The sequence below is a fragment of the Ovis aries genome, chromosome X, assembly GCF_016772045.2.
Source record: "Ovis aries strain OAR_USU_Benz2616 breed Rambouillet chromosome X, ARS-UI_Ramb_v3.0, whole genome shotgun sequence".
Lineage (NCBI taxonomy): Eukaryota > Metazoa > Chordata > Mammalia > Artiodactyla > Bovidae > Ovis > Ovis aries.
The window spans coordinates 66,373,852-66,391,610 of record NC_056080.1 but is presented as its reverse complement, the minus strand read 5'-3'; the positions used below and the strand labels follow the sequence as shown (position 1 = coordinate 66,391,610).

The window sequence follows — 17,759 nt, the reverse complement described above, 5'->3', positions numbered from 1 at the left end:
GTATGAGGTCCTCATCCCTCCATACTCTGGCCAATAAGATATAACTATATCAAACCTTTTATTAATGTTGTGTGAGTCACTCAGTCGTGTCTGACTCTTTGCGACCTCATGGACTGTAGTCCACCAGGTTCCTCTGTCAATGGGATTCACCAAGCAAGAATATTGCAGTGAGTTGCCATTCTGTTCTCCAAGGGAATCTTCCTGACCCAGGGCTCAAACCCAGGTCTCCTGAATTGCAGGCAGATTCTTTACCTTCTGAACCACCAGGGAAGCCCTGGTAATAAGCCTTTTATTAATACATAATGTCTTTGTAAACTTTTTTGGTTTAAAGTCTATTTTGGCTAATATTAGTCTAGCCATCTCTGCTCTCTTGGTTACAATTTACGTGGATTTCCCCCCACCCCATCCTTTCACTTTCAGTGTATTTGTGTCTGTGGATATAAAATGAGTCTCTTCTAGACCACATGTAGTTGGATCATGTGTTTTTATCCATTCTTTCAATACCAGTCTTTTCACTGGAGAGTCTATTGATTGACAATTTAAGTAATTACTGATTTAAAAAAAAGGACTTTTGTCATTTTGATATTTGTTTTCTGTATGCTTTATAGCTTTGTCCCTCATTTCTCTGCATTACTGTCTTCGTGTTTAGCTGATTTTTTTGTAGTAAAGTGCTTAAATTCCTTCCTCATTTTCTCTGAAGTTAAAGAGGGAACTTGTGACTTGGCTAGAGGAAGAGAGCGCTGCTTACCTCCAGCTAAAAGTTTCCACACAGAAATGCCTATTGCTTCCTGATCTTTGGTTTTGTTCCAAAAAGAAGTAAAAGAATTTCCATGGGAAATATTCCAATTTTTAGATGTTGGCATCTAATGTTGATAACGTGTAGGTCAAACATATTGTGGACCTGATCCAGTAAGAGGGCTACCATTTTGTAACTTCTGGCACAGGGTACTGGTGAGTCAAAATAAGCCTTCCTTCCTCTGAGATTAGAAAAGATGCCTAAAGGGAATTTAAAGAGGCCTTCATTGATGTGTGTGTCCTTAATAAAGGGACATTGCCTCTTTTCCTCCTCCAGCTCTGGGACAAGATTCTGAGGGCATGGGAAATGAAGCACCAGATGGTTGTGGGGGAAGGGGTACAGAATTCAAAAGCAGATTCCTGTGTTCCTCCCCTAAATAGAGCTCAGCACCGTGATGAGACTCAAGAATTTGTTTGGCTCAGTGTGATATAGGAGTTTTCAGCTGTGTTTTGACAGACCGGACTGAGATTGCCCCAATTGCTCCATTGAGAGGCTAGTAGTGTGATTGAGTTTATCTTGTTGAGACAGCACAGAGAGCGACAGAATCAATTTCTAGGAACGCAAGAGGGTCACAAAAGGTCAAACTCAGCTGAATTGAAAGAGTCTTTCAGATGGGTATGAAAGGTCACACATCAAGTCTTATGGACGTTCAAAACAGAATGTGTCTTCAGTTATAAAACCAGATACATTTCTTTGACCATTTGAGTTTATGGATCATGAACTGTATCCTCTACACTACCTTTTCTGATATAAATTCTATCACATTCTGTTTGATATGTAGTATTGTCATCATTGTTATTTTGTAAGTCATTTTTCATCATCACTACAATTTTCTCTTGACACCAACAGTTACCACTCCTCATCCCAGGTTTTATTTAAAATCTAAAATTGCCTTTTCTATTTTATAGAACTTCAGTTTTTCATATCTGATTTCTAAAAAATGAATCATAGCATATGTAATTGAACATATTCATATCTGTGAAAAATGTATTTTTCAGAAATTCCTAAAAAAATATTCATACCTGCGAAAATGTGTGTTTTTGAAATTACCAAAGCCCCAATCTATGTTGAATCTTAATGTTTACACCTGTTTTCTTAGATTTTTAAAAATATTTATGTCTAAATAATCACCAGTATCTTTATGCTCATAATTTGCTACTATGGTTTTCTTTGTTTGGTTGCTTTCTCACTGCTCTCTCTCAAAGCTACTTATACACATTATACATATTTTTCTGGGTTATTTTCATTAAAATATACACTTATGTACAACCAGATAGAGATGTATTTCATTGTCATTTAAAAGCTAATGAGTTCAAATAAATCAAAGCAATCAATACATAACTAAAGTTAAAGCTACTTGGCAAGGTCATAGACATTTCTAGGATCAGCTTTATTTGTGCAACGAGTCTCTGAGGAAATGTCACCTCCTCAGGGTGACTTGTGTATCTAAGACAGAAATATATGTCCCCCCACACACATTCTCTATCCTTTTACCTGTTTTTTTTTTTTCTTTTCTCTATGGCAATTTATCTTCATCTGACACACTCTTTTACTTGTTAATAGATTCTAGGTCTGTGTTTGCAAACTTGGTCTGATTTATTCACTGATATGTATCCAATTCCTCAAACAGTGGTTGGCACACAGTGGCTCTTGATTAAATGTTAAATCAAAATGCATTCAAAGAATCTAGAAGTTGCCTAATGCTCAGGATGTTCAATGATCCGAGTCATCAGTGATGCAGAAACACATTAATTATAAGAGATCTACAAGTTGGAGTAATGTTTTTAAGATTTTTTTATTTTTAATCAGCCCTTTCCTCTTTTAACATGGTGATTAAAATTCACTGACCCAGAAGTAGCCTCAATCTATCAATCTTTGGTCAGAGAAGAGGTTTCAGAGACAATAATACAATTATCAGTCAGCAAAAGGAGGTGGGAGGAACAAAGGGAAAAATTAAGCGGTAGCCTCAATTGGGCATTCCCGGGCTAGATGTCCGGATTCGCCACAGCGGTAGCAGTTGACTTCACTCATCTTTCTACAATTGATGGCCACGTGGCCAATCTCGCCACAACGGTAGCACTTGACTTGGGTGCAGTCTTTTTGAATGTGGCCTCTTTTGCCGCAAGAGTAGCACTTCTGCTCTTCCTGATGGTCACAATCACGAGCCAGATGGCCTGGTCTGCCACAGGTGTAACAGCAACGCTCTCCCTCTCGCTTAGGCTCGGCACAGTCTTTGGCAATGTGGCCACTTTTCCCACAGTTGTAGCAGATGTCATCGAGAAGGTCACAGTCCTTAGCATGATGACCAGACTCACCGCAGCGGTAACAGATGACAGGTAGGGTGGTTGAACTGCACTGAGCTCCACGGCCACGGCCTCTAGCTCCACGCCCCCGAGCTCCTCCTCTAGAGCATCCCCGCGCCCAGTGGCCAATGCGTCCACACTTGAAGCACTCCTTACTGCTCATGGCTGTGGTGGGATCTGCAAGTGAGCGGGTCCACTGCTGCCCCGGAGGCCCTGACACAACTCCGCTTATGGCGCCTTAGACAGAACTGGCAGTTTTTCTCTAGGGGCCTCAGTGACGTCACACAAGGCTTGCGCACAGTCCCATTCTTGTGTCACAGGCTTCCAGCAGCCCCTCCCACCTGACTTTCCTCCTCTAGTTGAAGCCCAAAGCATGGCTGAGTGGTGTTTTCCGTTTTTGTTTAGTTTTCAACTAAATAAAAGTTTCTTGGGTCTTGAAGTTTGAGTTTGAATCCCTTCTTGTTCAGAAAATGTGCCCTGTAGGATTTCATATAATTAAGTCTTAGGTCTGCTTTGTGGTCTAGTAGATGACCAGTTTTTATACATGTGCTATAGACATAGGAAAAATATGTGTGAGATGTGTCTAATCCAGAAACAAATTTCGACAAATTAGAGTACTTCATTTGGGGGGGTTAAAAATGAAATACAAATGTCTATAAAGATATGATAAACATAAAATGGAAAAAAAATCTGTAAAATGCCACAGGAAGATTTACTCACAATTTAGCCTATTGCAAGAATCTTAGTTTTCAAGACCATCATAACCATTTAAGGTACAAAACATAAATGATTGAATCACTTAGTATGAAGAACATGATATTCCTTGGAAAATAAATTATAAAACCTTAATTTAAATACTGAACAGCATTCCTCTCTATTTCTTAAGTTGTTTATATAATATATAAAACTCATAAGGATTTATGGACTTGTCCATTTATATAGATATAGAAACAAGTATAGAAAGCTAGACACTGAAATATAAGCTCTAGCTATTTTGGAGCTATATAATTCAATAAGACTTTTTCCTCTTTATTTTCCTTCTCTAAATTTTACAATTTTTGAAACAAGGTTTAGGTTGTGTAATTTTAAAAATCCACAATAAATATTTTTCTTTAAGTTACTAGTTAGCTATATGTTTTGCATGTGAATTTTTTTCAGGAAGCCAGTACAAATATATTTGGTAAAACATAGACATAAAAAAAATAAAATAGTGAATGTAGCAATTGCCCTTTAATTTCAACATGACTTGATCAGAATGTACAACTGGTTTCATAAATGCAAGAGAAAAATGTTTTCAAAAATTAATAAAAGCTATAAAGAGCATGTGCACATGCCAAATATAGAGTAATGTAATGAACTTTATTCTTAAATAATTAAATGGTGCTTCATAAATTGTTTCAAATGGCAAAAATTCTGTTTTAAAATTTGATATATGTTCATTAAATAAACCATATTATCATATTTAAATTCCTTTATAGGTTTATGTTCTTATTAAAGTAATGCATGCCCATTGTTTAAGGTATAGATTTTCAAACAGGTTTAATTGAGACATGAAGGAATGAAGGAAGAAATGTATTTTACATCACAATAGAGGGTATGTGTGTATGTGAGTGTGTGCTATAACTCAAGTAAGTTTAAGAAAAAAATAATTACCCTTAATGTCTACAATGCACCTTTAAAATTATGTTGGCCATAATAGCCATATGTAGGCATTGGAAACCCACTCCAGTGTTCTTGCCTGGAGAATCTCAGGGATGGGGGAGCCTGGTGGGCTGCCGTCTATGGGGTCGCACAGAGTTGGACACGACTGAAGCGACTTAGCAGCAGCAGCAGCAGCAGCAGCAGCAGCAGGCTTATGAATATACAAACGCATGTAGGGCTTCCCTGGTGGCTCTGTGGTAAAGAATCTGCCAGCTAATGGAGGAGATGCAGGTTCAGTTCCTGCGTTGGCAAGATCCCCTGGAGAAGGAAACAGCACCCCACTCCAGTATTCTTGCCTGGGAAATTCCATGGACAAAGGAGCCTGGCAGGCTATAGCCCATGGGGTCACAAAAGTCAGACACGACTTAGTGACTGAACAACAACAACATATATATATGTTGCCGTGCCACACAGCTTGTAAAACCTTAGTTTCCTAACCAAGGATTAAACTTGGGCCCTCCACAGTGAGAACACGCAGTTCTGACCACTGGACTACCAATTCCTGGCAATGCATTTTTTTTTCTTTCTGGCTGCACTGTGTAGCATGTGGGATTTTAGTTCCCTGATCAGAGATCTAACATGAGTCCTTTACACTGGAAACATGAAATCTTAACCATTGTACTGCCAGGGAAGTCCTCTTGCAGTGCACTTTGATGTTTTCTGTCATGTTGTAAAAAATGTTGGTGGTGACCCATTAATCTTTCAATTCATTAAATGATTTTAACTCATAGTTCGGTTCATAGCTATAAATAATGTTTATATTATGACTTCTTGATGTTTCCATTTTAGACATTATCTATGATTTTCCATTTCAGAGAATAAACATTTAGCCCTCTTTTACCTACATCATCTTTTGGTACACTTTATGGTCTAGCACTCCACTTGCCCTCCCCCACTTTCATCTTTCTCCTAATATTGATTTGGTCACTATCCAACATTTACATAATGATAACTATGTAAATGCAACTAGTAGCTCAGCCATATTGAATATTGTCAAATGCTTTTTCTACATCTCTTGAGTTTGCCTTGACTTCTTACATTTGCTAGAACCACCATTACATTGCCAAACATAAGTTGTGAAAGTGCACATCTTATCTTGTTCCTGATCTTAAAGGGAAAGCTTTGGTCTCAACATTCTTAACAATTAGAGAGGATGATGATGTACACAATTTATAGGTCTCAGAATTTATGGAATTGGGGGGGGCTTAAATATTGGTATTTCCAAACTGGCTTTCTTAGAAAGCAAGAAGAATCAGCCACCAAAGCAAAACATCATAATGGGAAACAAAACATTATTTTGTATTCTCTGCTTCTCAAATTCAAGGAGGAGTCTATTTCAGAGTCTATTCAACACACTTCTCTCAAAATTACTATGTGAACTTCTCACAGAAGACAAGCCTTGCATTTAACATTGAAGGACACTGTACAGTATTTTTAATGGCCAGACAATACCAGGGTTATAAAGAGAAAGAAAAAGGTGCTGCATACTCCTTCTTACCCCCAAACTAATTGAACACCCTTTCCCTTTATGCTCTGTGCATAAGGTCTTTTGGTTCCCTGCCTGAGTCTCCTCCGTTGGTTCTTCATCAACCAGGCATTGTTTGCCCAACACTAGCTAGTTGAGAGCTCTTTTGGAGCAGTTTGAGAGCTGCTTTGGAGAAGATTGTGAGGGTATAATACCTTTTTAACAGTATTCTTTGCCTTTTTTTTTTTTAAACAGTTTGCAATATCAGACACTCAAGGGGAGGAGTAAGAGAACCAATAGGGCTGCAGATCAGGCAAGGCCAAGAATACAAGGATAGGCCACTAACGATAACCGAACAAAGGCAGCCAAGGGGGAGAATGGCATTGAAGTGGTGGGCTAAGAACAAGAGGAGGATAGACGAGGAAAGGGGCTGAGGGAAAGGTGGCGGAGGCCGGTGTGACCAAGTGGAGAAAATGTTGAAGAAGCAGGATGAGCCACGGACCTGCGTAAGGGTGAAAGGGTGAAGACCGCCGGAAAGTTTGCCTTGGAGAGAGCTAGGCTTGAGTGGGGGCGGGGGTGGGGAGAAGAGGGCGTGCTCGGCGCATGCGCCTGAAGCACAGTGCAGCTATCCTGGAGGCGGCCCTCTCCCGATATCAGCGTTGCGGCTGGAGGCAGGGCTGGTCCTCAGCCTGCTGTCCACTGCCACCTTGGCCTGCTCTTGCGCCGCGAACTCTGTGCCGCCGTTCCCTTCACCATATTTTGGGACGGCCGGCGCTAAGAATTTATCCTATGACCTTCGATTCAGCCAGGAGGTAAAGGAACGACATAGGGGAAGAACATGGAGGGTGGAGGAGGGAACTCGGGCCAGCGGGATCCTTAATTTGCGTGTTCTCCCCTTTCACAAGAGGAAAAAATGGGGGACAGTACGGGCCTCAGACCTACAAAAGGATGTTGACCATTTAGTTCCCATTGTGAAAGTAATACAGACTTCTTTCCTTTAATCAAGGTTGAGCACCCGAGCGTCGGCATTTTCCACAATGTTCCCTGCGTTAAAATTTTTTTGATTTCCTCATATGCAGTAGAAGATGTATTTAAAGGTCGGGGCTGTAGTACTAGGCGATTATGAGAGCTTTCTTTGCCTTTGTTCAGTGTGGTAGGTCTTTTTATGGAAACCGAGGGTACTCTAAGCCCCTCCCTGGGAGTCAGGGCGGATTCTATCTAGAGCTGGCATCTGCTCTGAGCACCTGCAAGCTTTGACGTCTTTCCCGTATTCCACTTTCCTAGTTTATCACACCTACCCCTATTAAGGAAGGCTGGTAATGGCTCTCCTTTATTGAGCACTGGGGCACAATTGTAGGGAGAAGCACATCTAGATATCATCAGGCACTTATATATAAAAAACGGAGGTCGGGGGACAGACGCGGTGCGCAAATATACTTGAGAGTGTGAGGATGCACGACGCGGTAGCATGCAGGTATACAGTCGTGTTTTGGTAACCGTGGGGGATTGGTTCCAGGACCCCTGCGAAGACTAAATTCCGCGGATGCTCAAGTCTCCTATATAGAATGGCTTAGTACAGTTACCCCTTCTTATCCGCGGAGAGTCCACTGTATTTGTGATCTGATGTGAGGGGAGGGGGGGCGGGGCGGGGACGCTCCACTGGGGACAGCCGGAGATACGCATGCGCAAGGCTTGGGGCGCGGAGTGGGTATCGAATGCGTATATTTAAGAAAGGAAAGTTGTTGGTAGTTGGTACCCGCGGGAGTGAAGCTGCGCGTGCGCATTTGAGACGACATTGTGAAGGTTGGATTTAACGCGAGGGGGAGAGGCGCGCATGCGTATTTCAAGCGAAATGACGAGAGGAGGCGCGCAGCGTACGCGTAATTAAGATTGCAAAATGGCGAGGGGGGAGGTAAGTTGTCTTTTTGCTTGGCCATCTTGGTCTAGGAGGGCCTGCAGAGGAGCAGATCGACCTTTCTAGTTGGGTGAGAGGATCAGCCTGAGTCGGAGCTGTCCTAGGCTGTGGCTAGATCCACTAGATACTGACTCAGAATCTTAGCCCCTCTCTGGCCTATGAATAGTGCGGGTTTAAAAATGCGGAGGCGATGATGATTTTACAAAAGGTTGCAGCAGCTGGCTGTGTGTAAGAAATGCGTAAAACGCGAGCACTTCGTGACAAGGCCACGTTCGGGCAGCACGCCTCTGGAGGGCTCTCTGTTGGACTTGGAGATCGTGGGTCGGTGTCCTTGGCTCTGGACACCTCTCATTCCATCAGAGTAGCAGAACTCAGTGGTTGCAATACTGTGAGAATCTACAGTTGGTCAGAAGCCCTTGATTTTCTCCCCTTAGGTTGTAGGGATGAGGATTTGGCTGTTTCCAAGTCCTTATTCCATTTTGCTTTAAACCTGGGATCTAGGCGAATGGTGACGGTAGTATGTAGGTGACCTGGGTTTCACACCTTGTCTTCTATTTTTTTTTTTTCTGTAGAACTTTGAGCACGGTTTCATCTAGGGGGACGATTTTATTTTATTTTTAGGCTGCAGCACTGTCATGGCTCTCAGAGGGCTGTCAGTAAAGATCTATTGTTAATCATCGCTAAAACTAGTAATTTAGCAGTTAAATATATAGAAGAAAAGGCACAGGATTCAAAATTGAAACAGGCCTTTTCAGTAGTCCTAGGTGTGATCTGATACTGGTCTTTCTCCTTCTCGGGGCCTGTTGGCCTAACTATAATAATAATTAAGCTTAAACGTATTTAGAGCTTAAACTATGTGTCAGGTACTGGGTCTACATGCTTTTACACATGCCTTAACTAATTTAGTACTCTCCACAGTCTGATGAAATAGCAGTACCATTATTCATCTTTTACAAATGAGAAATCTGAGGGATAAAGATAAAGTAAATCCAAGGCTTTATATCCTTTTGAGTGACTGAGATTGGATTTTTATCCAGGTAGTATGGCTTCAGAATTCTGTGTTCTTAAACATTATATTTATCCACCAAAATGATGGGGCAAACTTAAAGGACTCTCCACTTACGATTTCAAATTTTATTAATAACTTAACCTATGCTATTTAAGAAAGGAGACCTATTTGCTAATTTTTACTCAGTGCATTGTATAAGGTTACATATATGGAAGACAAAAAGTAAAGTATTGATCTGGAGCCTAGTGGGGTGGTCATCCTTACCTACCCTTGTCTTCTATGCTTTTTGTTCTGCAGAGGGTTTAAAATGGCCGACTGCGGCAGGCTGGACACACCCTTCTTGTTTTGCCAGATTTGAGATCTGGTCTGATGCTTTGAGACAACCAGTCATTTGCTGCAGTAGAGATCTTTTCCTTACCCATTATTAATATTTTGGTGTTTGATAGCAATGTTAATTGTAAAGGAAAGAAAATTGTAATTTTCTTTATTATAATAAAAGATAGAAAATACATGGATTTCATTTATTATTTGGTTGGGATAGAGTCATTTGAAATGAAATGACTATGTCAAAGGGTATGAACATTTTTAACACAATATGTATTGCCAAGTTTCTTTCTGAAAAGATTGTACCAATTTACACAAGCATTGGGTAGTCAAAAACGTTATTTTAATGGATTAAAAAACAGTATTACTTTAATTTTGCGTTTCTTTGGTTGTAAGTTTGGATTCTTTTTTCCTCCATATGTTTCTTAGTAGCTTGATTTTTCTTTCATATGATGTTAGTTCATGTCTTAAATGATTTATCAGTTGGAGTTTTAGTTTTATTATTATTATCTATTTGAATGTGTTCTATAAATAAAGGCTATTATTCAGATTTCTTTAATTTATAAATATGTACTCCAGGTTATTGTTTGCCTCTTAATTTTTGTATTTAAATTTTTGGTTAGTAGAAATTTGAAATCATGTGGTCAAATCAGTCAACTGTTAAGTGGTTTTTCTTCCATTAAGTTTGAATAGTTCCGTCAGTCTAGAAATGTGGTAAATATTCATTGTAGCTTTGTCTGAGGGGAAAATATGAGGGAAAAAGGTCCATAATTTCACCACACAGAGATAACCAGTGTTAATAAATGTATTCGCTTCTTTTCATTCTTTCTGAATTTTACTACAGGGATCATATATTTATACAATTTTTTTGTCATGTTTTGTGTTTATAATGTGCATTTTTCCATGTTAAATATTTTTGTGATTGTCATTGAATAGTTTCATGATATTTTATTGTGTGGAAGTACTTAAGATTTTCAGTATTTTAAGTTAATGATTAATGTCTTTTCATTTAGTTTTTATTGTTTCTCTCTTTTGAGTTATTCTTTATATTATAGAGTTAAGAATTAGAACTACTCATCAAAAACTTTGAACATTTTAAAGACCTGCCGTAATAGCATTCCAAAACATTATGTCAATATTTGTACCCATTTAGTTACATTAAGAAATGGCAACCCACTCCCATTATTCTTGCCTGGAGAATCCTATGGACAGAGCAGCCTGGCAGGAGTTGGACATGACTGAAGTGACTTAGCAGCAGCTACATAATTTTTTTTTTTTTTTGTAATTTTACATGTGTAAGAATGGTATCTTTGATTTATGGTACATTTCTCTGTATTATTGATGAAGCTGGATTCTCAAATGCTAATTATTAGCTACTATTTCCTTTTGTGAACTATTCAACTTGGGTCTGAATGCTGTATATTTGTAAGAGCTCTATATTATGTGCTCTGTATAAAGAATCTATTACCCCTTGTCATTTGTTGCACATACACACCTGGTATATGTTTGTTGCCATTGAGTATCAAGAAATAAGACAACTACTGCATGGAATACATGTGAAATTCTTGGTAGCCATTTTGAGATAACATTTATCTGTTCTTTAAATAGATAGCTATTTCTTTTTATCTGAAAGGAAAGCACTGATTGCTGCACAGCAGTGATGCTTCCTGGTTATGGGTGTGGCGAGAAGACATGGCAACGTTTGCCTCTAATAAGACATGGCAACCAACGTAGATAAGAGACAAAATGGTAGCCTAGCCACCCTTCCCGCATCCATTGGGGGGCTGATGTTATTATGAGTGATCTGGGGGAAGATATGTACAACGTGTAATGTTCACATTTGTAGATGGTGTGGAACTCTTTGGAGATGTAACGTGGTAAGAGGAACAAACTGCAACACCTGAGAAGACATTGTGCATGTGGGCTGACAATTGGCAGAATGACACAGGGAAGAAACGAGCAATGTAGTGACTTTAGGGGAAAGTGGTATGTTAAATGTAGAAAATAGTGGCCTCAGAGACACTGGGTCCTAAGACAGGGATCTCAGTGTAAATGCAAACAATTTATTGATGTCATCAGTACAGTTTGCTGGTGCAGAGACAAAAGAGCCATTAAAAACCTAGGCCTTATTAAGAACTGTGTGACACACAAAAATTTCATCCTATCTTTGTATAAAACCATGTGAACCAAAGGACTAGTTAACACTAGTAATCTCTCCTCAAGGAGCCTCTTACTACCTCTCACTGAATTTTGAGAAGGTGTTGGGAAGAGTGTGTTACCTCTTTTTCATTTTTCTTATTTCTAATACGGAAGTGGTTTAGATTATATATTCTCAAAGATCTTGGAGAGTGGTAAGGTATTTTATTTTGGTTTCCTGAAACTGTCTGTTATTTATGGTTCAGAATCTGTTTAATTATATTTACTAATTAGACCATTTTAAATTATTATTCCCACTCCATGAGCTATATACTATCTCCTTTATATTTAGTCACATTCTGATTTTTATTTTTTCAGTTAAGGGGGATTATTAGATATAGAGGTTTCAAGTGAGCCGTTACTGCTTTTTGTTACCTAGTTGTATGGAATTAATCTAGTTAGTTGTAAATTCCCATTTTTCAGCATTTTTTCAGCTAGTTGCAGAATAGGCTTATGTGTATGGTGGGAAGGTTGGAGTATAATAAGCAAAATGAAACAAAGTAACAGCAACAAAGCTTGTTTTGTAGAGGTGATTGAGGAGGTCCTTTACTGGAGGTCTGTACCTACCTTAAGAGTGGGAGTCCCGTTTTATGTCATGTCAGTATTTAGTTCCCAAATTCATGATCAGGAGTTAGGGAGAGCCTGCATATTTGAAATAGCCCAAAAGCACTTAACATTTGATTTCTTCAGTTTGTTCCTCCCCTCTCTTGATGTTACAGCCCGCAGCAGCCTGGAGCAGCGCCCCCTGGAAGTGAATTTTACATCGGCCATTATAATACAACCTGATAAGTGTTACAGCACTTATCAGGTTGTATTGTAATTGTCTGTGTATATGCCTGTCTCCCTTCCTGTGTTATCAGTTAGACTGTGAGCTCCTTGAGGGCAGGGACAGTGTCTTCATCTCCAGAGCCCAGCCTGGCACATTCGTAGGCCTCAGTAAATGTTTATTGGATGAATAAATGAATGGCTCATCAACAAACATTTATTGTGTGCCTGCAAACGTGATCTCCACAGGCTCTGAACTGTCAACTGTTTCTTCAAAATGTGTGTAGTCAGAAACTTGCTGTTTCTTTCTAGTTATGGATATATCTTCTCAAGAATTTCTCATGAGATAATGCTATTTTTGTGTTTGGATTTCAGTCCTTGGTATTTACAGATGTTGCTACTATCGCTGCTGCTGACAGTCTCTTCCTTGGTGGAACCTGGGAAAGCTATCAGATAAGGAGCCTCGTCCTTACTGTCTGGTGTTTGCTAAATGGCTCCTATATGTAGACTCATCCTCTTTTCACTCCTCCTCAGGTCCTCCAGATGGTATTCCTATGTAGGCTTCACATTCTAGATCAGAGGTGGACAAATACAGCTCATGGTCTGCCTAGTTGTGCAAATAAAGTTCTGTTGGAACACAGCAGAGCCATGGTGACCCTCAAAGCCTAGCCTGGGAAAAAGATTGCCTATCCTATCTTGGATCATTACTCAACAGTCTTGGTGTCATTCCCCTCCCCATTCACTAGAGATACTTTTAACATCTCAGAAACTCATTTATTTACCTCATTGATCATTATGATGAGCCTTCTTCCTGTTTTACAGATGGGCCAATCAGGACACACTTCAAACTAGGAGATTGATTATAAGGCTTTCCCCAGAGTCCTGCAGTCTGTCAGTTGTACCGTGTCCTTCAACATCAAGTTTTGAGCTTCAACCCTAGAAATTAAAATTCGTTTTGTTATATCTTAACTTCGAGCATATGGACATATCATGCTTTGGTTCCTTATCCCTTGCCCCCCTCCTTCCTACACAGCTCTTTGCAATGAGAATGTGGAAGATAAGGAATTCATATGAGATAAAGCAGAAAAGTAGGCTGAGGCAAATGTTTAGAGGGTCTGAATGTTAATTTTTAACAGAGAAATGGGATTTCTGAAATATTCACTTATTCAGACATAACAGGTGGTGAGCCTGCACTTCCAGGAGGTTAGGGCTCTCCTCTCTCAACCTTCCCTAACCTACCACATGTTGTGTTGGTAACCTGCCTGAGTATATTGTCATTCATTTCACTTCATTAAAAAGTTGGAGAGTTCCAAGTCTGATGCAAGAAATCGAGATCTAAAAAAGCAAAATGAAGAGAATGAGAGTCTCATTCTAGCAGCAAAATGGAGGGAAAGATCTTACAGTGTTATTTCCAAGCTGCTTGCTGGACTTTTAGCAGCATTTTATTATGAAAATTTTCATACAGAAAAATTGGAAGAATTGACAGTGAAAACTTGTATACTCACCACCTAGATGGTACAATAAACATTTTGCTATATTTGCTTTATTGCCTATCCCTCCATTTTTGTTGGGTGGGTTTTTAAAAGTACTTGTGTTGTTATCTATTTTGATTTCATCTGTATCTGACCCATCATGGTGCTGAAAAATAATTTCTTTTGGTTCTTATCGGTTATTTTCCAAGTTGGCATGGATATTATGTATAAACATATCTGCCTGGGAATAAGAGTCTCAAGAAGAGAAGACATTTTGTTTCCTAAAGAAAATGGCTGCAGCTCATCACTGTTTACTGGAAATAGGAGAACGAAAAATGGAAGTTCAGATCCAGCATCACTAAATGCTTCCAGCAATATACTGCCCTACACTTCATTCACTTCACTGGCTTGGGGGGAGAGGGAGCAGGTTGTTCCCTGAGCAGCTTCCACTTGGTTCTTTCCTTTAAGAACTGAGGAAGGAGAAACAACAAAGTGATAGCAAGTGCCACTGATGTGATAGCATTAGCCCAACTCCTTGGAATTTTAGTAAATAGATTTTTAAAATTGGGGCTGCTGTTTAATAATATTCTCTTGGACCTTCTCTATTGGCAACAGCTGCAGATTCAAAGGAGGCACCATGAACTGAAACCTTTTTTATCATGAATATGATAATAGTAAATGTTACCTGTTTGTGTCTGTCTGCTTTCATTTACGTTCAAAGGCAGAGGCTGTATCTTGCGGATCTTTGTAATTCTCTTAAGTAAAAAATATCTGTATTCATTAAAAAAAATGCAATATTACCCTTAACATCTGTCACATGGGCAAAGGTTTTAAAATGTTACACTAGCGTTGGTGGGATGGAGAAGGCAATGGCACCCCACTCCAGTACTGTTGCCTGGAAAATCTCATGGGCAGAGGAGCCTGGTAGGCTGCAGTCCATGGGGTCACTAAGAGTCGGACACGACTGAGTGACTTCACTTTCACTTTTCACTTTCATGCATTGGAGAAGGAAATGGCAACCCACGCCAGTGTTCCTGCCTGGAGAATCCCAGGGATGGGGGAGCTTGGTGGGCTGCCGTCTATGGGGTCGCACAGAGTTGGACACGACTGAAGCGACTTAGCAGCAGCAGCAGCAGCGTTGGTGGGATAGAACCAATTTCCATGTAATCCTTTGTAGGAGCAATTTGGCAATATATATTAGTGGCCACAATAAATGTTGTATATCCTTTGACCTAGCAGTTTCATTTCTAGGGCTATACCCTAAATCTTCTAAATAAATTTTAAATGTCTTCAAAAATATTCTAAGGATATTTTAAAAGATTTAGGTATGGGAATGTTCATAGCAATAAAAAATGGAAAAAATTTACCCATTCTTTAATAGGAATTTGAATAAATTTTTTGGTGTATTCATGTAATAATACAACATAGGCATTAAAAATTGTCTTGTAGATGAATTTTTGACTTGGAAAGATGTACCCAGTATATTAATTGAAAGAAAGGCTATGGTTTCATCCAGTTTGTTAAATAAAATGCATGCATATGGAATGCAGAAAGATGGTACTGATGATCCTATTCACAGGGCTGCAGTAGACAGAGACATGAACAGACTTGCGAACACAGTGGGTGAAGGAGTGGGTGGGACAAATGGAGAGAGTAGCATTGAAACAAGCATTACCATATGTAAAATAGATAGCAAGTGGGATTATGCTGTGTGACACAGGGAGCTCTGTGACAATCTAGAGGGATGAGATGGGGAAAGAGATGGGAGGGGGATTCAGGAGGAAAGGGACATATGTATACCTGTGGCTGATTCATGTTGATGTATGGCAGAAACAAACACAATAGTTTAAAGCAATTATCCTCCAATAAAAAGAAAAAAATTCATTTTGTCCATGTACATAAAAGTAATAAAGAAGAATATATCCCAAGTGTTAAACTTTCTGGGATTCTATGACTTTTGCTTTCTATTCTTAATGTATTTCTGGAATTTTTTTTCTCACGATGTGTTTATGACCAGCAAAGTTAAGACAAACATTGAAATGGTTTCCGTTTTGAAATTTGCTGACCTGAACAGAAGTGGAATAAATGGGTTGGTGAGGAAGCTTCGAACTGGAGCAGTTTAGTTTGGGAAAGAGCTGGGCCAGGAATAGGGTATGGTGGCAATAAGACCTCTATCTTTAGAGAAAGGCACTAACTACTAACTATTCTTGGTTCCTTAGTGCAGGCATTTCATGAGTCAGGCTTTACACTTACTGTGTATTTCCCAGTTAGGACCTATACACATTCCTTTCCCACCCTTGCCCCTTTGGACTTAATAAGCTAAAAAATTGTTGATGGGAACAGCTGCTTATGGGTGTGCAGCAATGGCTGCTTTACTTTATCCAATAAAGAAAAGGCTCAAACCCATCAAAGCTGCCTCACCCTCACCCCGCAACACTTACACTATCCAGTATGAATCTTCCTAACTTATGGTGGGAGAGCTTTCTCTTGGGCTTCATTATCACTAGTAAATTATAGGACGCTGTATTCTGTTTAACTGTAGGTGAAACAGTTAAAAATAAACCCTGAGAAACTGCTCCTTGGGTCTTCTGGGATTTGAAAGTTGCCTGCACCTCCCTGCAGTAAGAGGAAGTCTAGTTATAGTAGTTGGTGTTGCCAGCATCTAGTGATAATTAATATCCTGAGCTTTGGGTCATCACTGAATTGCTAGATTTCTGGGTTTGCTTTTCATGCAAAGCAGCTAGGGACTGGGAAACTTAGAGGCAGTAGGCTGCTCCCTTAGAAAGAACCCTTTTGGGGCTTTGGTTTATCCTGTGTGGGCCCCAGGTCTCAGAGCTCCATTCCTCCTCGTGGTTGGGTCTTGGAGGTAGAGGACTAGCCACGGGCCTACCTAGCTCCTCGTGATCCTTTTGGTAATGCACACAATTGATAAGGGAAAAGATATTTCTATTCCTTTTCATTAATGGGTAAGGTGAGTCCTGGTGGGAGTTGAGATTGTAAATGACAGGCCTTGGTCCAGAGCCAAGGGTTTTGTTACCTTTCCTTATCAGTGTGAACCAAGTGCCATATGATTAGATGGAGGTTTAGTTCACTTTTAGTCAGGAATATGGAAAATAAAATGGCAACCCACTCCAGTGTTCTTGCCTGGAGAATCCCAGGGACAGAGGAGCCTGGTGGGCTGCTGTCTGTGGGGTCGCACAGAGTCGGACACGACTGAAGCGACTTAGCAGCAGCAGCAGCGAGCAGCAGCAGCGTGGAGTAAAGAGTCATAATTGCCAGACAGAAGGGCCCCTACGATACCAGGTTTACCTCCATTCAAAGATAGGATATTGATTGAGCTCTAAAGAGGGTAGGCAGCTAAGAGGATCAGCATTATTTCAGATCTGAATTCTAATGCTTTGATATATTTACTTGGTGCCTCTGTACCCAAGATGTCTCATTAAAAAAAAAAAATTAACCCATAAAAAAAAATAGAGGCAAGGATCCTTATTAAATGTGGGTGTTGTAAGAGTCTTTGCCAGATAAAGAAGATAATTGTAATGCTAATAATAGTGCTTGACAAGAGTGAATTCTGAAGTCCATGGTGTGGACTAGATGACTTGTCTAAGGTGGTAAAAGTAAAATTAAAGCTAGATGTCATACTTTGACTGTTCTTACCTTTGTTTCTTCTTCCTTCTCCCTATCCTACAGGTGACACCAAACTTGATCAGAAACCATGCCACAGGTGAAGAGGTATATTGAGCCCTGCCTGGCCAGTGAGGTTACTAGAGAATTGGAAGAGGCTCAAGTCAGCATCCTGCACATGGTTATCAA

The 17,759-nt window shown here is 39.8% G+C and overlaps 1 protein-coding gene and 1 non-coding gene across 2 annotated transcripts; one reads left to right on the top strand and one right to left on the bottom strand.

The window, feature by feature from the left end:
- Window positions 1-2,635: 2,635 nt before the first annotated feature.
- On the bottom strand, window positions 2,636-3,565 carry ZCCHC13 (zinc finger CCHC-type containing 13). Its single transcript, XM_004022196.5, has one exon. The coding sequence runs from the start codon at window positions 3,260-3,262 to the stop codon at window positions 2,750-2,752; it is 513 nt and encodes a 170-aa protein (XP_004022245.1). The 5' UTR covers window positions 3,263-3,565; the 3' UTR covers window positions 2,636-2,749.
- Window positions 3,566-12,468: 8,903 nt separating this feature from the next.
- MIR374A (microRNA mir-374a) lies at window positions 12,469-12,540 on the top strand. Its single transcript, NR_107975.1, has one exon. It is a non-coding gene; the product is annotated as a microRNA mir-374a (primary transcript).
- Window positions 12,541-17,759: the final 5,219 nt, after the last annotated feature.